The sequence below is a fragment of the Vidua macroura genome, chromosome 2 (genome assembly GCF_024509145.1).
Source record: "Vidua macroura isolate BioBank_ID:100142 chromosome 2, ASM2450914v1, whole genome shotgun sequence".
In the NCBI taxonomy this organism is placed as follows: Eukaryota; Metazoa; Chordata; class Aves; order Passeriformes; family Viduidae; genus Vidua; species Vidua macroura.
In genome coordinates this window covers 32,952,139-32,973,607 of record NC_071572.1, presented here as the reverse complement: position 1 = coordinate 32,973,607, position 21,469 = coordinate 32,952,139, and the positions used below count along the sequence as shown (strand labels likewise).

Here is a 21,469-nt window from a genome sequence, read left to right as displayed (position 1 = left end):
TTCAAGGAAATTCTCAGCTGGTAGATACTAATTTGTGCATCACTTGGTCACTTTTCTCCAGCCAGCATGGGACATCTTTGCTGTTGTATACCTACGTGCTAGCACTCATATGTGCCCAATATATAAGGAAGGTTATAACTTCAGAGTGTATATCTTTATAAAGGCTGTGTGGTCATCAATGACATGAGAATACACTTTTCTGGCAACATTTTCTGTGCATCAGATTTCATACTTAGTCCTTGTCTTGTCTTGGACATGGAGGCTGTTAAGGTGCTAGAAGCTGTGTATTTGGTAAGGTAAGTAGTAAGGAAATTATCCTGAGTTATGTGTCTGATAAGACCTTGATGAAACTCCTGTATTTACTGAAGATTATATGACTGAGGATGTCAGCAGTCACTCTTTTTCTCCATTCCCTCTCACTGTTCCTCACAGCACCTCTTTGCATCTCTTTCTTACCTTACTGTTTATAGCTTAAGTGAACTTAAGACTCAACTCTGACATGGACACATGCTTCAGCTTCACTAACTTAAATGGTCCAAAGTAAATAATATTAAACTAATTCATTTCCATGCATGTAGAAAACACAATGACGCTTAGTGGTTTTAGTGTAAAACCATTCTCCCTTGTCCTATCTCTATCTTGTGTAAAAAGTCCCTCTCCATCTATTTTATAAACACCCTTTAAGTAGTAGAAGGTACTATAACGTCTCTCCAAAGCCTTCTCTTCTCCAGGCTGAACAACCCCAACTATTCCAGACTCTCTTCAGAAGAGAGCTGCTCCAGTCCTCCAATCATTTTTCTGACACTCCTCTGGACTTGCTCCAACAGGTCCACATCTGTCTTGTACTAGGGATCCCAGAACTGGATGCAGCACTGCAGGTGGGGTCTCACCAGAGCAGAGCAGAGGGGCAGAATCCCCTCCCTCACCCTGCTGTCCATGCTGATTTTGATGCAGCCCAGGACATAATTGGCTTTCTGGGCTGTGAGTGCACATTGCTGGCTCATGTCCAGCTTTTTGTCCACCAGAACTTGCAAGTCCTTCTCCACAGGCTTGTTCTCTTCTCCCAGTCTGGCCTCATATCTGGGACTGCTCTGATCTAGGTGCTGCACCTTACACTTGGATTTGTTGAACTTCATGAGGTTCTTATGGCCCACTTCTCAGGCTTTGCCCAGGTTCCCCTGGATGACATCCCTTCTATTTTTTGTGTCACCTGCACCGCTCAACTTTGTGCCACCTGCAGACTTGCTGAGGCATACTTGATCTCATTGCCATTGAAAGGGACATTAAAGAGCAAAAGATGTTAAAGTTACAAGAGAAAGTAGATTGCCATGAGCTTTTTACCCATCCTCTGAGTGTTAAAAGGAAGAAAAGCTGCTCTACTTTCATTTTCCAGAATCCCTTATTATGCCACGCAGAGAATTAGAACCACAGCATGAGTCAGTGACACCCTCTGCAAGGCTGTTGGACAGTCCCCGCATGAGCTGCAGTAAAGCATCTGTGCACATGTGGGTGCTGGGTGGGACCCCACCTGGGAATGCCTGAGGGTCCCAATGAGCCCAGAAAGCTCCTCTTAGGCACAAGGGTCCCTTTTAGCAGCTTCCCAAGAGAAACAGGTCCTGAGGCCTTTCAGTTTTTAAACAAGATTTGGGCTGACAAGAGGAGCGCAAAACCAAGTCCCTCTCCGGCATGACTTATTGGAAGGCATTTCTGCTGGTTCATCAGCTTGGGGCTGGGAGGGGAGGCTGCAGACATCATAGTCACCATCATCATCATCATCATCATCATCATCATCATCATCATCATCATCATCCTCCTCTGCAGGGAGGGTGAATGAGCCAATCCACTGGGGCTGGAATCATGAGGGTCAAAGACCCAGAGACATCCCATTGGGCACAGGGGCTCAAAGGGAAAGAGCAGAGTCATTCTTCTCCTCCCTTGGAGGGTTCATTTTGAGAGCCTTTTACTTTTACTGCTGGAAAAATCCAATTAAAATACAATGTCTGGCTAAATGTGGTATCTTCATCACAAAAGAATAACAAGCTCTCTGCATTTTGTGTGTCTCTCAGCTAATGAGTTCTCCCCTTCTATAGAGAAATTCTGAAGACAGATTTTTATTATCTTTTTTATTATTATTAAGAAAGGGGAAAAAAAAAGATAGTCTGAATACAATACCCCTCAGACACTCAGCCCATGTCAAGGGCTGGCAAAGCATGTAGAGTGTGATTACAGCTTCCTATTTTATTGCTGAGTGGCTCTATAAATAATAGTATTCAATGAAAATTGCTGGCAGAAGCATTGCTTTTAAAACATGTAAATGTACAAAAAACCCCCTCAATAACTAGATGCTTTTTTTACACCTAAGCCTCCTAAGGCTTTATAGATCAAAAAGGAACAGATTACCATAAGGATTTTTAAAACAACTTTTCTCTGCTGTGATAACCATTTCTGTTTTCCCTCATCACTATCAAAGATCTGCAAAGCTAAGGTCTAAAAAAACAAATTCCAGTTGATACTGAGACTGATTTACTTCCTGAGCTGGAAAATTAACCTCAAATGAATTTGAGGTCATGGACCAAAAGTAAATCTGTACAGCTGGACTTTCATAGCATTTGGGTCTTGAGGGGGAATCTTGACTCCATCTCTCACATTCTTATCACATATTTGCACATTTCTGCCACTTTTCCAAGTGTTGGACTGAGAGCCGTGCCTTGTCTAAGCAGATGTCCCCCCGATAGCTGCAGTCCAGAAGACATTGCCAGGCTGCTGTCCTCACTAGTTTGTTTCAGTACCTAATCGGTGTGATGACTTAAAAAAAACTTAATAAAAATCAGGCTGTATCTGCTGTTTGAATTTATTTGCCTTTGGCTTCCAGCCTTCACTTTGTGTCATGCCTTTTCCATTAAGTTCAAAACCTTTTAGATATTTTGCCCCTGTGAAGGTGGCCCAGTAACTGAGTCATTGCTACATCCTTTTGTTTTTTTTTTCTTTTGAAAAGGGGGAGCAGATGGAATACCTTCAGTCTCTCTTGTGGTATGGCATTTCTCAAGCTCTTGAATTATATTAATGGAGGTTGTTTGCTTTTTTTTTTTCCCTATACTGCCTTCTTCCTTCCAAATTCTATTTCAAAAGGGGACCTCAGAACTTTAAGCAGAACTTGGTGAGAAACAAATTCTTATATGGAAGAAAAAAACCAACCTCAATTCCTACCTGCTTCCACTTTCAGGGATTGTATTCGTCCTTTTGCTACATGGTGCAGGATATTGTAGCCTTGCGTTGTCCGTTCAATGCTGGACCATTTTGCAGGGCCACAGTCACAGTTCTTTGATACATAGCTTCATTAAAAAAAAAAAAAAATCTGTAAATAAATTTCAATCCTTATTTCTGGACTTATTATTTGCCTGGGTCTCTTTGCAGAGATATTTTCTCTCAATGGGCCCAGTAGACTGCCTTAAAAAACATTTACAGCCATAAAAATTCAAATTACATTTATGCCCATTAAGCAAAGGTATCTCAATAATTTTGGGGCATGTAACCTTAGACTAAAGGAGTCTATGTTCTCAAAGAGAAACTTCTCACACCAGTTCCAGCAATACTGAGGCTAAACAGTTGTTACTGTTTTTTCTTAAATTTTGAAAGGAACAAAGTTATGTTTTCTTTTATAAATGGGTTCCATATATTTATCAGTCATTCACACATTGTAGACAGCTTTTCCCCTCTTCACGTGTATTGGTTTTGTTTAGGCACATATTATACTCTGTTGTAAAAATTAACCCAGAGCTCCAACTTTTTTGCTTTAATGAAACAGATGAGAAATGAATTAATTCTGTTGGTAATCAGATTATTCTGTGTTTACCTGCAGACTGCTTTAAAGTACCCCCACCTACCACCCCCCCCCCCCCCCAAAAAAAAAAAGGTTTATCATTTTGGATGCAACACATTTCATGAACCCTTTAAAAGAATTCTGGACTGTACTAAACAATATTAGTTGAGCTGCAATTCTGAGCATCAAAGAGACTTGATTTACTTTCAAATAACTGATATTTTGTTTTGAAAGAACTTGGCTGTCAGAAGAAGGTAATTATTTAGAATTCTTTGTTGCTCTGTTAACTCAGGACTATTTCTGCTATGAGGAATTTTTGGTGAACTTTGATAAATCCAAAGAAGTCTATTTTATCTAACAATTATCCATACTCTAGCAATGGTTGTGTATGAAGCAAAAGAGACAAATATCTGCAGTTTGATGCGAAATTCATACATATCTTTGAATAATACATAATATCTTCAGATCTCCTGAAGAGTGATACATGATTAAGTCAAAGACTTTGGGATGCACAAGATTATCTAGTAATTGTCTTCCACTTTCTTATCACTGCTAGGGTAAGATTTTTAGATTGTATCAGATAAAGAAAAATCTGTATTCTGTAAACTTTAGAGAGATCAATCTATCTTTTTGAAGAGAAATTGTCCTTATTCCCACCAACTTCAGCATTCATTTACACCACTTTGACTGTGAAAATAGGATTTAGAGTAAGTGCAAATATATCTAGCTCTAGCTTCATGATTGGGTGTAAAGGCATTAGCGTGAGTGTCAGGTCCTACAATTTTATCTCATTTCCTCTTATTTATACCTGTATCCTACAGTGGGAACAGGATGTCATTTCCAGAATATAAGGATAGGGACCAAGAGCAGAGTGATACCAATTGTCACACAACAAGGTGATAGTTTCTTCCAGCTCTCTGTTGAGTTCTACAACCTGCAAGTTATATTTTTCAGGGGCTATATTCCATTAGGTATTTTTAAAGGGGTACTGTGATGATGGAGGGCTAGAGCTAGAGATAAAATAAACTCATCCAAACTTTTCAAAAGCCCAGAGTTGTCTGTGCCTGTAGGTCTGTCCAGACATGAGATGTTCACAGTGCTCATCCATGCTCAGGACAACTTGCTGTCAGCTGGCATGCTGCCCTGCACCACAGCCAGAGCCACTGTGGGATGTTTTCACTTCCACCCGAACTGTTAGAGGCTAAAAAGCTTTGATAAGCATAAATAAAGAAAGGGAAAGGTGGGTGAATGTCTCCTTCCCCATTCTGTTTAGCTGTCACTTACTCTGTTAGTTGATGGTAAGGTTTTGGTTGTGTAAGGCTTTCATGTCACGTTGGACTTAGTGTTTGAAAGCCAAAAATACACGAGGGGCTGGAGGATCATGTGGCTGTTCTTCCAGCCAAGTTTCCCTCAGATCTTTAAGCAGCTGCTTCAGAAATGCATTCTTGCTGCAGACCTTCTGGAGACTTGGAATGACTTTCAGAAGGGCTCGCTAATGACGCTCCTGTGCAGTGAACTTTCTGCCCAGGAACGCACTGTCTCCCGTGAGCGCCAACAAACACAATCACTCACTGGGGTCTGCTTGCTTAAGATAATCTGAACAGAGAGGCCACCCTCATTCCCCATTTCAGGAAAACACACTCAGGTGTGCTCTCACATAAGCTGAGCATTTTGATGAGCAGAGGCTGTTCCTGTTCCTACAATAATGTATTTCCTCAAAGTATCAAAGTAATTTATACCTTTCCTGAATGAAATCTGATGGGAAAATGTTATGTGGCAGACAAGGTACACCTTAGCCCTGAGACAAGCTTAAATGTATAGTAAGGCAGTGAATATAATATTCCATCCTGTTTCCAGCAGCTGTTAGGCTGTGGCTTCACCCCCTCCTCTTAAGTGTTTAAAGCAATCCCCAGTTGCTGAACATTTAAATTACTTGAACACTTCAGAGACTTTATGGCTCTTTCTATTTACTAAGGTATGAAAGTTCTGCTTCTGTGCTAAATTTTAAGCATCTTCTTCCCAGGGATACCTAAATAAAAAAATTCACAGTTCACCTCAATGTAATAATCACATTCCCATCAAGATGAGAAGAGTGTTGCCCATGTGTGAGGGAGGAGGCAGGGAGCAGACACAGAAAGTGGAAATATATCAATCTGAACATAGCTACTCATACTGAGGCTTGGGGCTGCTCTGGTGTCCCCTTCTCACATTTCCTCTGCTCATATTGCCAGCTTGCCCACATGAAGTATGCAGTTTCTCTGTGTAATTTTGACATTCTGGCCTTGAGATTCCATCATTTAGGCTTCCCCTTTGAGTTTTGAACTCAGACAATTTCTTTTTGTAACTAAATCTCATCTACAATCTAAGTATCGAGATTTTTCAAAATTTTACATCTTTGAAAGGCTTGATCCAATGCTGAGTAAAGTCAGTGGAAGGACTCTCCCTAACCTCAGAGTATTTTGGATAAAGACCTAAGGCAAGGCTCACATTCCATACATTTTAGCTTGGATTTGGATTTTCATAAGCTTTAACACTCCAGAAAGCTGCCAGTTTCACAAATCTACATCCCATAGTATGTGTTTTCAACTTCTTGGTTTTGTAAGAATGCTTTAAAGCTGAGAGAGGAGTTAATGAATTTTTCAGGACTGTAACATGAACCAGTGACTTTAACAGCACACCAGTTTTCATTGAGGATACTCTGTTTCCTTCTCTTGCATGAATATTTGTGTCTAAGAAATATGAATGTACATAAAAGCAGGTTCATTTACAATGAGGGAGGTAAAAAGCTCTGTTCAGCAGAAGGGTGCGAACAGAGTGCCTAAATCCAGAAAAGAAAGATGTAAATGCATCTGTTTTCATTTTCACCCTTGCTTGCTCAATGTAGCTTTGGTTTGTTTTTGATTTATACCAGAACAGATTATTAGAATACCACTGAAAATTCTAATCCAAAAAGACTTATTATCTGAATTAGGTCTGACCCCTTCCTGGCTAAAATCAAAGCAAAATTTGATAGGAATAGAACCAAATCCCTTTGGCTGTCTGGAAACAAGAAGTACTACTGATGCCTGAAATCATCCATTTACATAGTCACTGTCTGACTCCCAGAATGATTTGCATTTTGCCATAACTGTCTCATAAGAATATTATTTTTGTATTCATTGAAAAAATAAATGTAAACCAGGAAATATTTTTGTCCTGTGGTTATAATTAATTTCTGAATATAGCCATGAAACTGTTTAGTACAGGAAGGAAACAATTTTTTAAACAGATAAAGCAATTCTTAAAAAAGTAAGAGAAAAAGTAAGAAAAAACCTGCAACATTTTTTGAGCATTGAATATGGAAATGAACCTATGTAAAATACTTCTCTCCCTTAATGTCCCCTCTTTGGTTTAATTATCTTGGATGTATTATGGTCAATATCAACAAATCATGTTATTTTTACCTACAGTGAAGTAAAAACTCCAGCCATACTATCAGGCTATGGAAATTTTACAATAATTTTCAAAAGTATAATTATATAATCCAAAGTATTATGTGGCTTTGTTTACCACTTGAAATAGTTGCTGCACCAATGGGCATTTCACAAACCAAAGTCCTGATAATACTGGGGCAAAGAGGACAGCTGAAAACTTCAAGTCTATCCCACTGTTACCTCCATTTGCAGCTGGGTCCTCCAGGAAAAAGTCTTATTCTGCTCTGCTGCGTGTTTGCAATAAAGGACAAATCAGCAATATTGTGAACTCTACTCTTCTGCACCTGTTGGCAGCATCTTTTTTCCATCATACAGCTGCCAAGGCATATGGAGGCTCTAATTCCTTTGTGCAAAGAGACTCCTTTTCATCACCTTTTTTATGAAGTAAATTTAGGCTAAAAGCAAACAGGAGAAATGTGACATGAACCCTTATTGTGTATCAGTATTCTAGCTGCTGAAGCAATTTCAAGCACCTGCAGTTTATCAAGTTAAACATAAAAACAATTGACGTTGTGGGTATAACAATCATCTAGGCATGCCATTTGGGAGGTAATAACACATTTTTTCCTTGCACTTTGTTTTTAGGAGTTTGGTGTTCAGCTTGAATATCTGAAGAATAATTTATTACAAACATGTAATATTTATTAGAAAAATATTCATTAGAAAAATAAAGTTAAGAAACTCCTCCAACCACCCCCCACCCCCGATAAAGATATTCCTTTCCCACCTGTTATCGTGATTTTTTATTTCTGAAACAAAGCAAAAAGTAACTGGCTTATTTTAACTATTTCAAAATATAGTGTAAGCTAATCAACCTCTTCCTACTGTCTTGCTCATAACTAAAAAAAAGGAAGCTATAAATACCTTCATACGTGCCACATAACAGGATATAACACTGCTATATACTTAGTCTGACATGCCTAAAATAAAATAACATCATCAGTCTGTATTAATCAGTAAAGACCTTGAAGGAAGACATTGAAGATTTCAAAGTACTGAAAGATTTCAGAGACTGAAGACCCTCAGAGAGGCTGCAGGGTTGGGAGTTTCTTGCCTGTCTCTACCTCGAGACTTTGGCAGTTATCCACAGAAGCTCTTCAACATGAGCTAAGAATATGAGATCTCATTGTCTTCCCGCGACCATGTAAGGAAAACTTATGAAGTGCAAAAGAGAAGTAGTATAAAGCTCTCAAAAGTCCTCTAGCAGGTTTTGAGTGCTGAAGTCTAACTCATGAATGTGACTCATTCCACATTCTTGCACGGAAGTGTCATGAAAGACCCTGGACACCTCAGCAGGCTATTTATCTTTCTTGAGATATGGTATATTTCTCATTTTTAAGAGAATACAGAAACATTAACTTTATGGCATAAAAAGCATAACTTAAAGAGAGAAAAAAAACCTTCTCTGGGTTTACACTTGGGTCATGATAGGAAGTAGACTGAGTCTTTTTCCTTTCATAACTGCCTGATTTCTAAGCATCTTCTAATCAGAGTAATCTGCACATGCTGTAGAGTCTCCAGCTATATTTTGCAAATGGCCTTTAGTGTCTGTATCTCTTCTTTTTTTTTCCCCAAAGCAAAACCTAAATCCAAAAATGTCTATTTCAAAGTTACACCATTCTCCTCCTGACACATACTTCTAACACAGCCCCCTGAATCTCTCAGCCCATAAACTGTAGTTTATAGTATTTAGCTGCTTTTCTCTCTTGTTTGTCTCAAGTTGTGGGCAACATTTTGGTTCCAGTGCAAGTGCCTCACAGATCCTGTGCACAGATGATGAACTACCACACTTGAATAGCTCTGGTAGGACAAGTTCAGTGGGCTGTTCTGTTAATAGTGATGTTTGACCAGCAAGAAATCTACTTCAGTGTATGCTCTGGCTCAGTGATGTGACAGCATTCACTAAGTCTTCAAAGGACCATGCCCCTGATCTGCTCCCCCTAACTGGATAGTCGCTGCTACAGGTTTTAAGTTTACACTGACTCCAGCTAAGCTAGTGACATTTCTGGAAATCAGGTCCCCAAAGCTGAGATATCTTTACAACACACATCTCCTCCAGACCTCCAGGTCTTTCATTGGTCAGATGGAATACCCTAAAGCATGGTACACTGACATTGTCTCAGGCCAGTTGGATGGAGGCTGGGTGGTCAGTGCCTGTCTCTCTCCATGGGCTCTACAGGGACCTAGGAGGTAAAGGTGGTGGTGAAAGGGAGGATAACTTTAGAATGTATTGCAATTTGTTTATTTGTATCTGATTAGACACTTTAAAAGTCTATATGAATGGGTTTTGTAGTGACCTCTTTGGCAGACGTAATAAGAAAGGAAAAAGGAAATTATTGTTTTATCTGGCTTTTATCTGGATTTTTTTTTTTTGCTTGTTTGATTGTCATTATTTCTACAGTGTTCCCTGCTCTTAAAGTCCAGACTGTTAGCTCTTCACATACATTCTTCCTTCAGCAAAGACTTCTTCTAAAGGATTCCCAGACCAACTCTTTAAACTAAATACTGAACAAGACCTGGTCATTGGAACATAGACACTCAGGGTTAGAGGGTTTTCTTTAAAAACAAAACAAAACAAAACAAAACAATACCCAAAAAACAACCCCAAAAATCCTAATTCATGGGGATCTTTTGCATAGGGCTTAAATGGGGAAATTAATCTTTGAACAGGACGATTACTTACCGTCTTCTGTTGAACTAGAAGAGACTCTTTAAAATATAAAAATCCCCTGGAGCACTGTGCCCAGTTCTGGGGCCTCCAGCATAAGAAGGACATGGACCTGCCGGATGGGGTCCAGAGAAGGGCCATGGAGATGTTCTGTGGAGCTGGAGGGCAGGAGCACATCTCTGATGGAGACAGGCTTAGAGAGTTGGGGTTGCTCCACATGGAGAAAAGGATCTGAGGAGACCTAATAGCAATTTCCAGTACCTAAAGGAGCTACAAGGGAGTTGGAGAGGGACTTTATACTAGGACACGTAGAGATAGAACAAGGGGGAATGGCTTCAAACTGAGAGGAAGTTTAGATTAGATATGAGGAAGAAATTCTTTACTATGAGGGTGGTGAGGCACTGGAACAAGTTGCCAAAAGAAGCTGTGGGTGCCTGCCCCATCCCTGGCAAGGTTCAAGGCCAGGTTGGATGAAGCTTTGAGCAACCTGGTCTAGTGGAAGGTGCCTCTTACCATGACAGGGGCTTGGAACTACATGTTCTTAAAGTCCTCTCCAACCCAAACTGATCTGTGATTCCATCTATGAAATTCGTAAGGTCTGGCTGGCCTGACTGCAGTAGCTTGTGCATGAGCCACTGCTGTCAGTTGCCTGCAGGATACAGGCAACCTGCTTCCCATTGCACCTGCACACGAAGGGATGTTGTGTCCGACCATTCCCGTGCCTGCAGAAGCAGCTCCTGCTGGCTGATTACAGGTGTTTTACCCACGTACCATTAGGCGGGTGCTGCAGCCACCCCCTGGCCCGGGAGCAAGGACACTCCTCTGACACTCGGCTTTAAACACTGGATTCGCCTGTAAAGAGTTGTGTTTTTTTTTTTTTTTTTTTTTTTTTCCTCTCCTCAGGGGAAAACCGGTTTGTGGCCTGTGGTCAGGCAGCCGGCAGGCGGCAGCCTGTGCCTGCGTATGGCTTGCGGAAGGTTTTGCCACAATGTTATGTGTGGGTTTTTTTTGAGGTTTTTTTTTTTGTTTCTTTGTTTCTGATTTTGATTTTTTGTGGCTTTTTTTTTTTTCCCTGTGTTTGTTAGTTTGTTTGGTTTTTCTTCTTGCAAATTGTCTCCCCTCTTAAGCTGTTTGAATCATGTCTGTACAATAAGCCCCTGCACTCTGTTCATGCACTCTGTCAAAACCCTCAGCTTCTCTTGCCACCTCTCTGGTGCAGACCCACTTATTCTAACACTCATCCCAATTTACAAACTCCCTTCCCTCCTCAGGGCTCTCTAGTCCAGCCACCACCTCACTGCAGTGAGGAACCTCCATCCTGCAAGGCCTCCTGACTCCCTGAATTCTGTGGGAGTCTAGGGAATGCCAGTCCCCAGAAGGCAATGCCATATCTCCAGGCTCAGCAGCTGCTGGATTACAGCAGCATCAGGAGGCTGGGGACTTCACCCTTTGCAGAGGCCAAGTTTGGCTCTGAGCACAGCAAGATTTCTCCTGTGTCCTGTTTCACTCAAGAGTCCTCTGGTGGAGCTGTGGTGCTGGATGCCCATCAGCCCTGCGAGCAGCCCAGGCACCAATGAAGCCAAGGCCTCTTGTGTGCACCAGGGGCTGCTGCCTTAACAAGCAGTAAGGTCTGAGCTGCTGGGTCTGAGCAGCAGGGTCTCATTGGTAAGGCCTGCTTTTGCTGAGCTGGGACATCCCTAAGAGCCTTGTGCCAGCACAGGCTGCCTCCCAGCTACAGGAAGGCACTAAAGGGCAGCAAAGACCATCTTGCCCTGAGATCTAGGGTCTTCTGCTGAAGTCCTCAAGGTGCTGCAGCTGGGTCCCTTTTTCACATTCCTGGACGTGTGAATGTCCATCCCAGATCAACAGCATGGAATATGAGGTCACAGGGAATGGCTCCATGCTGCCCCACATTCAGTAGGTCTCACTATCTAGTAGATAGATTTGGAAAATGGACTGCTCTCAGGCAAACACTCTCCTTTTGACTAAGGAAATGTAGCAACTTGCTGAAAGCTGTTAAGTTCTGTCAGTTTGCAAGTGTGGTATTTGAAACACTTTAAAACCCAATGAGAGAGAGAATATAAGGTAACAGAGCTGAAGCATTGGGTGTTCCTGGGAGCCACCACCTGGGAACACCTCTCTTGATGGAAGTTTGAGACCATTTCTTATTGGGCAGACTGACAGAGATGAAGATTCTTATAGTCCATCACCCTGCTTCCACCTGCTAAATAGCCCTTCCTGCAACCCTGGGCCAAGAATTCATGGGGAACAAAAGCGGGGAGTCTTAGACAGGAGTCTTAGACAGGAACTTAATGGAGTCTTATGTGTATGTTTGGTGCAAAATGAGAAAGGTTTACCCCACCACTCCTCTTGCAGTGGATGGCAAAAAAGACAACCCCAAACCCATGGATGTGTCAGTAGTGATGATCTGCTGTGGGCTGTTCTGCAGCCCCACTCTGTACACCATGCAGTGTCATCTTCCCAGTCATGCAAGAGGTCTGCTCTGCACAGCTTTTTTCTCTTCAATCTCTAATGTCACCCGATGAGATAATGGGGATCATATATGTAGGATTGGCAGGGTTTTGTGGAAAACAGCACTAGGACATACTGTGAAATCCTAGATGTCAAAGGGGTTTCTTACACTGTGTAGCCAAACCAGCCTTCCTGCCTTCCTACAGCTAGAAACACTTCAAATTTATAAGAGAAAACACACCAATTAAATACCAAGAGTTCTTGTTTGCACATGACAACATCAGATACTGCAGTACCTTTACTCAAAATAAATAAATATAAATAAATCTTTTGGCAATGTCATTGCAGGAGCAGGTGCTTGTGTGTGATTCTAGATTGTAACTCTAGGGGTAGGTTTTCAGCTGAGTTTTCATCTCCCTGTCCCCAGGATGGCAGGACCAGTGTTATGTGTATCAATGGCCATGTGAGGATAAGCCTGTGGTGGGAGGATTTCTGAGCTGCAGTACTGAAGCCTTGCTCTGTTTCTCTGGCTGAGAGTAAACACTCCTCCATGCTGCTGTGAACACTTGCAGGTGTCTTTGCCACAGGAGGGACAACATCAGCTGTCTGACTTGTGGGGAAGCTGTTGGAAGATGCATGCCTGGAGGGAAATGTATATATAGAATATATGCATCCCTCCTCAGCTAGTAATTTTTTAGAATTTCAGTTTCTGCCTGATAACATGAAGGTGACAGTGCAAAGTAAATATTTTTTTCCAGTCTTGGTGGAAAAAGGCTTTGATAAATAATAGCATGAGCAAGACAGGAAGCATTATTTCTGAGCATTGCCTTGCTCAGATGTGATATTTCATAGCCTTGTGGACCCTAAGATTACATTCTTGATTTTTAAATGCAAAAAGCCTCTTAAATAAAATAACATAACCTGTTGATCTTATTTGCACCTAAAAAATGACTTCTTCACTAGTACTTTTAGAGTGGATGTTCAGATGCTTGGATGAAAGGGATGAAAAAGGGTGACAAGTGTGGTTTAAATACTATATTAGCTCTTTAATTTATTTAATTTATTTATTATCACTGTATTAGCCCAACACAGGATGGGTGGTTGCTGGACCAATTTCTAGTTGTGGCTAAAAAACTCTTGCTGGTGCATAGCTCCAGAATGTACCCAAAACAGACTTTTCTTGGCTAAAATCTCTCCTTACCTTCACATGATAGCATCTCACGTATGTCTCATTGCTGATTGAGACATTGCAAGGTAAGAGAAAAGAAGAAGAAATAAAAGTGTAACTACAGGGAGATGTGATCATTCGAGAATTTCTTGGATGTACTGATGTCTTAAAAGCTTAGATACCATGGAGATAGTTGCCTTAGCAATGTTTTAGCCACACAGGCATTCACAATCAAGCCTGCCTCTTGTGGCAAATGCTGTGTTACTTTTTTTTTTTTTTTTTTTTTGCAAAGCTTCTGTGAATGCACAATAAAGCAGTTCATGGGTTTTTAACTAGACATCAGATTTTCTCTCAAGCTTCTTGTCCTTCACATTCTTTTATTTTTTCATTGATGTTAATTCTGAAAACAAATGTCTTTCAAGCTAAGGCTTTGTACATACAAGAGCCTGTCTGATTTGGTCCCTGTTCACATTAGGATAAAAAATCCCCCTTAGAGGGTGAGAAAGGGTCAATTTCAGAGGTTGTGTTCAGATTTTTGTCTTTTAAAAACTAGTAAAGCCTGAGTTGCTGTAGGGTTAGCATTTCCACAGCATGACATAATTTCAAAATCCGTGTATTTTCACAATAGGAACTCAAACAAACCAAATGTTATGAAAAATGGAATAAATAGGCAGATATCTCTATTATGATTTGCATTGTCTCTTAATAAAACCATTATATAAATATATAAAGTGAGATTGAAGACAAAAGCAATTATCTCCTCTAGTTGGAATTGGAAGTATTTGCATTTCAAAGTTATTTTTTGGAAGGAAGACAGTTTGAAATTTTAAAACAGGCAAACCTGCTGCCTGGTAGGGCAGCAGGCTGCCAGAGGTGACAGTAAAGTGTGTGGTGGCCCCACACACTTTACAGTGGGGCCTCACTGTGGTGTGTGTTTGCCCTCCCAACACCTCCCAGCTTTAGATTCCATGCAGGAGTGGCACATCTGGCTTTCCAGGACTTTCACTCAGGATTTTGCCTTTGATCACAAAAGCTCTGTGATTTTCAGGCCATGGAGAAGCCCGAGACCAGCTCACTGACAGCGTGTTTGGTTTTACTTCACCAAGGTTTGTGCTCCTTATACCAGGCATCCCTTTATGGAAATATCTAGAGGAGAAGTATAATCCATTGAAAATTTAAGTGTCTTTAGTGTTTTTTAGTCATATCTAAATATGGAAGCCCTGTGAAAGCAGTAGAAGCTACCTTCTTTCTTTCAGTTGTTTACCACACTCTCCCTACCTTCCCTTTCATTTTTCTCCCTTCCAAGAAAACCAATAAAGCACAATTAAGAAAAGGCTTATTTATGTTGATCTTTTTCAGGCTGTTAACTGTACACTTATAGAGCAACTCATGTTGGAAGGGTCCTTGAAAGACCATCTGGTCCTACCTTTTGTGGGAGCCTCAATGAGATCATTTAGCCTGTTTAGTGTGCCTTCAAAATCTGCAGGGATGAGTCCTCTAGTCCTGGGGATGTTGTTGCTGTTATTCTTACTGCAAAAAAATTTATTTCTTGTGTTAAGATGAAACCTACCTTCATGCAACTCATACCCATTGCCTCTTTTCTTTTTTGTGTGGCTGCTTGTGAAGAGAGAGCCTGTCTTTGTATTCACCTTTTAACTACTGAAACTACAACGAGGTCCCCCTCGAGCCTTCTCTTCCTGAGGGAGAAAAATACTTAAATCCTATAGTCTTTTCTCATAGGGCAGATTCTCTAGCTATTTAATCATCTTTGTGGCCCTCCTTTGGACTTATCTAGTCTGTGCGTTGTTTTTGAATTGTGGGGACTAGGACTGGACATGGTACTCCATCTACTGCGCAATGATGGGAGGAGTCAAGTTTGTCAATCTGCTTATAAGGACAGGTGAAAAATATTAGGAGAGGAGAACTAAGGGCATTGAGAATAGAAAGAAATAGAAGTACAGAACTGAGGAAGGGTATGCCACTTGGGGAATGTCTGATTTAGATTTGGTTAGCCAGCCTACCTTTACCTGGAGTCAAGACCTGTATTTGTGGTGGCTTGTATGTGCAATCTTTTTTCTTTTCAGTAACTTCCATTCCCATCTAATCTGTAAGGCCATGAGTGCTCAAATCTGCACAAAATCATAATTAGCTGTTTGTCATTTCTGTTTCAAGTGATTTCTCCCACTGGGACTGAAGCAGAACCTATTATTGTGCTATTTTTGCCCCACAGCCCTGCAGGAGTACCTAAGTGTCCTGTGCTGAGATCTCTGCAGGGAGGAGCAGGTATGTGCTCTGACAAGGCTGTGCTCCCCCACCTGAAGGATGTTGGAGGCTGACAGGCCTGCTTCCTGAGCTCTTGCTCACCTCTGCAGTGGCTTTGGCACTTTATGCTGAAATATTCCCATGATTAAATTCCACAGCATGTGTTTAAGAGAGGCTGATCTTTAATTCAGTCGTCATGTCTGAGTTGTGCACTATGTGGGATTCTGAAGTGGTTTTTATAACTTTTCAGATTGAATTTTAATGATGAGAACATAAAAGCTTTTCGATTGTTATGCACTATTTTTTGTTATAATCACCATTAATAATCATATAATAAAACCTCATTTTCATCAAGGTTGGATTCACATTTCATAAATGCCTCTGGCAACTGCTAGAAAGACACACTGTCTTCATAAAACTCACGTACCTGCCCTGCTTAATGAGGGTCCATCATCTGTGGTGGATCTGCAGCAGGACAGGGCTTTCTGAGGGAGCACAAGGGCTGGTGGAGAGTGATGGCTTCCATGAGTCTGCTGTCACCACAGCTTTTGGAGAGAAGCTGTGTGGTGGTGGTGGTGAAGCAGTGCTCTCCTAAGCTGGGAAGATGTTCTGCAGCAGTGACTCTTGTGCCACTAATACAGAGATGATTTTTGCTTATTTTATGGGCTAAGTCAGTGCAAGTCACTGGGAGATTTGTGGGAGAAAAAAATGGTAGACATGGATGAAGCAGATGACCCATCTATTTATCTAATTCAGTGCTAGTGGCTAATTTTGAACTTGCAAAGATGTTTAAAACATTGGAATTGTATCTGGTGTAAATAAATGAACAAGGGAAATACCCAAAAATGCGCTCAAATAAATCTGATTGGCATTTTTAACATGCTTGTACTGAATTAAACATTGAGTCTATTCAATTTAATCCTAGTATATTTGTTTTCACTTTTTTAGGAGAACGCCCCCCAGGAACAGATGTACTTGGATAACAAAGATCACAGTACAGTTTCTAGACAACAAGAGATGGAGCTGAATCAGACATCGTCACATCAAAACATTTTGTCTGCAAAGGTGGCAACCAAACCAATGACCAGAAGTTGCAACGAGCTGCAGCTATTAAAAGAGTATCATGGCATGGTAGCAAGCCTTGGAGGGCCACAGACTCTGTGTGAAAAATCAGCAATAGGGGAGGATGGCTGTGTTGCTCTTGGGAATGATTTCACTCCTGTGCCCATGCAGGGAAGGTAAGAATAAAAAAAAACAATGTTTTTTCTGCAAATCAAAATTAATTTTTATTTCCTTGCAGGACAGATACATATGTTCATTAAGTCGATATTTCTTCCACTGACACAAAGAAGCAAAAACTTAATGGAACATCAGGGCAGTTGTAATTGCCATGGAGGGGTTATGGATCACGAGATTTCTAAATTAATCTCAGTGTTAATAGCCACCACAGGCCAATTTTGCGGTGTTTCCAAGATCAGACGCTTGGCTTTTCTTCTCTACTTGGTGTCAGAAAACACACAGAGATAAAGTAGTTTTCACATCCCACTCTATACCTCTTTCAGAAAAATGCATCATAAAGACATAGAATCGCTACAGCTGAGGCTGCAAACACTAAAATGGCACAATATAGCACAACTCTGGCAGCTGACACACCACACATCAAGTGGACAAGGAGTATGTGCTCCTCATGCATCCTCTCTCACACTAGGAAAGGTGCAGGTTGCTGGGCAGGGATGTTAATTTTCCTGTTGCGACAGATACAATATCAGCAATTCTATTTGTAAGCACTTAGAAATAATTTATAGACCCCAAAATATTTCAGGTGGATTTTGAAAGCTTTGAACCAGCAGCAACCACAGTGAGTGAAAGGCAGCAGGGGTGGACTGTCAACTTTTTTGGGTAGTTTTGAGCATCTTTAGAGGTGACTTGACAGGACCTAAAGTGAGAGAGAAGTGCTGTAACTAATCCAAACTCCTGCAGAGCACAGGCCTCAAAGTGCTGCCTGGAGTGTCTACATTGAGCAAGGCTTAAACTGCAGTTGTGAAGTAGAATGCCAGCAAAATATCTGGAACCCGATGCTGGAGACCTTTGTTGTATGGCTACAAATGAGGAAAATCATGTCATGTGGGAGGTGCAGTCCTGGGGCTCCCCACAATTCTGGCTGTGCTAATGACATCTCTGGTTTGATGAGCAGGGCTGAAATCTGTCCCATGCCCCTGCATCTCAATTAGAAGGAAATGTGCTTATCTTGGGAAGAAAGGAAGTTTGGGATATTTAGGTAAGTTCCCTGACCTGAGCAAAGGAGAGCCAGGCTAGCTGGATGAGTTTTGTTGTGCCTCTTATTACACACATCATAAGTATGACATAGAAATCTGTAGTCAATCCAGTCAGTTTTTTAATGTGCATCTGAAAGTGTTTCTGTCAGAGTGAGAATTGGAAATCATTATAGCTCTACTTTCCAAATATTAAAAAAGTAATCAAATTATCAGCTCGACCAAAAAAAGTCCTATAAATCCTTTAGGGTTTTTTTAGAATATTTGAGGATTTTTTGTGTTGACTAAGAATTTTACTGACAGAAACAAATCTTGTGAATGTTCTTCAGTTCAGTATGTGAAGGGATGAGTTAATATCCTATTCTGAAAGAGCATGGTAAGTACAATATATATGTGAGGATGGGGGGAAGGCAGGGGAAGAGAAGGGAAGGACTGAGTGCATCCAAAGACAAGGTTTTTCCTTTGTGAATTCACATCTATATCTTGCTACAGCTGTGTTTGCCAGTACTATTTACTCTCCTGTTTGCTATCCTGGCATTTGAACAAAATCCACATTTGTATTCTTATGAACCAGCTTTCATTGTTCTGGCTTAACTTCTCCTATTATTTTTCAGTGAGTGATATGAATTCGTGTACCGGCGATACACAACTTCTGTGAACCTCTGAACCAGTCTGCAGTCATCTCTGGTCTCAGTTGCCAGAGATGAAAAGCACTAGGTCATGGGGGAGCCCACCTTCCTGTGAGCACAGGGAGTAACTCCAAATCTTTTGCTAATGCTGTTAGTGTTGAGTAAACGAGTCACTGCATGTGATTTAGGAATAGAGGTACAATTAAATAGCCATACCCATACCCATGCTTCCTTTCAGACAAATGTATATCTAATCTTCTATTGCAGTATATTAGGGTTCAGGAAAGGATCTTTCAAAATTTCTTCTTGTTGATCTTTTCCTCTTCCTTTTCCAATATTGACTTTTTTTTTTTTTTTTTTTTTTTTTGGCATGAAGATTAAACATATCAGTCTCTCCTTAGCATGTATTTTAACCAATATACATCAGATGCAGTTAAAATACTTGTGACCTGTATGACCACTCTATATGAGCAATTACCCTTAAGTCATTTGGACTATCCAACAGAATGTGGATAAAAACATGGATAAACTTTTGCAGAGTCAGAAGTTATTTGATTAGTTTCATTAGAATGAGAATTAGCTTTCAGTGTAAATTGTTCTTTTGCTTGCAAAGAAAACTACTGATGGTTAAAAAAAAGAAGAAACCAATTTTTTTTTCATTTTTCCATAAAGTGGTTCACTAAATTGGCACGTCTGTATGGTTTGTTTTAATGCATCTACTTAACTTAAATTGCTGAATTATCTTTCAGGATAAGATTTCCAGGTTCTCTAAATTTTTCAAATGTGTACTGAGCCAAGACTTTCCATCATAATTGCATGTTTGTGTAGGAACTACTCTGATTTTAATGTCAATCACACAAACATTAGAGAAGAGTCCAGGACAGATAGATGACTTCATAGCAAACTGCCACCTTCATCATTCTCAAGTGATGGTTAGCTTGATTGCTGTCTGAAAGATGGCACTTCTGGCTTCCTTCTCATTTCTTATCCATAGTAAATGTTTCTGCATTTTGATACCCCATGTGGATCTTTAAATGCTATGACACTGCAGTAAACAAATAATATGGAAGGAGTTGTAAAGTCTGACCTTGCTAATTGATTTAGTTTGGTTCATTTGGTTTTAAATAGAACCTCTCAAACATTTATGGCTTACATGGAGGCATGTGGCTGCAACACAGCTTATCATGAGCAAACTATGTATGGGCATGGAACTGCTGAGACTCTTAGATTAAAGCTTCCTGCAGTTGCCTCTATAATATCATAAAATACCATTCAAAGCCTGAAAAGTTCAAAAGAATCAATAAGCAGCTCTAGCAAAACTTTGGGTTAAATGGTAGGAAGTAAAACAGAAAGACCATATTATGCACAATAGTCAAATAAATAAGTTATTGTGGGGTTTTGCTGCCCTATTCTAATTTGCTGTTCTGCATTTCCTGGGAAAAAAGATGTCTTGCCATGGTAACAGAAGGAAGACTTAAATGTAGTTGTATGATGTAACTTAAAGAGAGTGTTTGACTTCATTTGAGCAAAAGAGGTGTGTTCAGGAAAAGACTGATTTTAACATAGTTTCTGCTGTTAATGAAACCTACAGAAAGAGGCTTCACTCATTATAAGTTCCTCTGTGTTCAAAATTGTTTAATTTTTTTGTTGTTTTGTGTTATTCATCATCTCAGTGCTAATTTCTTATAAATGTTCACATTATCTCAGATTGGTCATATACTACAATTTCTATTCTGCCATTGACAGACTAAAATCACAGTGCTCCTGTGTAGCCACTCAAATGCTTTTTGCTCTGACAGAACATTTTATAAACAAGAACCCATCATTATTAATTTTTGTTTCTGAGTGCTCTGTTGAAAGAATTAGGGGTACTAATTAACTGCTTCACACTTTCCCAATTGTTAGGCTAAACATTGAGCTCAGCACTCAGTGAAGAATTTGCAGTGTACTAACCTCCAAAAGTCAAATGTTTAATTTGAGTGCCTGTGACATTCCACAAAGCGCCTGAATTTTGCAAGCAGCTGCACTTTCCTAATAGTTAATAATATGGTAATATGGGGTTTGTCTCTGTGACATCTCTTAAGCCAGTTGTGGAAAAATGCCAGTCATATACAAGATGGAACTGGACAACACTTCCCTCATGTAAACTTCCCTGTTTGAACAAGGAAAGGCTTTTTATTGTCAGATTTTTTTTTTTTTTTTTTTTTTTTTTACATTGAAGGGTAAAGCCAACAAGTCAGTCAGACTTCGAAAAGAAATGTGTTGCATGTTGCAAAGGGCCAGTCGCAGTTGAGCAGGAGGGCATGCCCGGGGCTTGAATAGCTGACATGAGGAGTAGCTGGCCATCTGTGATGAAGCAAATAACTCAGACATTCAACATCTCTCTGTGAAGCTTTTCATTGAAAAATGTGTCTGTGTGCTTTGCTCCTGGCTGATATGTGTGTGTGCAGGTGGCAGCTCCGACATAGTGAATGATTTACAGAAATCATAACTTCTCATTAGCAGATGGACAACTTATACTAATTAATAAGATTTCAGTTTTGTCCCAGTTTTTCTGCAGGGTAGATGTGCATAAGTTTTATGTGGGGAAAAACAACTGTTCTCATGGACAGTGACTAGGAAGAAGGAAAAGAAAGTATAAGAAATCCATAGTCCTTACATATATTACTGCATCAGGTGTACATACATATAGGCAGCCATTGCA

At 40.4% G+C, this 21,469-nt stretch overlaps 1 protein-coding gene across 4 annotated transcripts in view; it reads left to right on the top strand.

Annotated features, from left to right (window-relative positions):
• OCA2 (OCA2 melanosomal transmembrane protein) overlaps positions 1-21,469 on the top strand; it is a 187,896-nt gene that overhangs the window by 9,709 nt on the left and 156,718 nt on the right. For 3 of the 4 annotated variants that reach the window (XM_053971895.1, XM_053971893.1, XM_053971896.1), the window contains exon 3: positions 16,812-17,101. In XM_053971895.1, the coding sequence (XP_053827870.1) occupies positions 16,812-17,101 (290 nt within the window). Of the gene's footprint in view, positions 1-15,831; positions 15,885-16,811; positions 17,102-21,469 lie in introns of all 4 variants that reach the window. The other variant, XM_053971894.1, reaches the window with a different exon arrangement.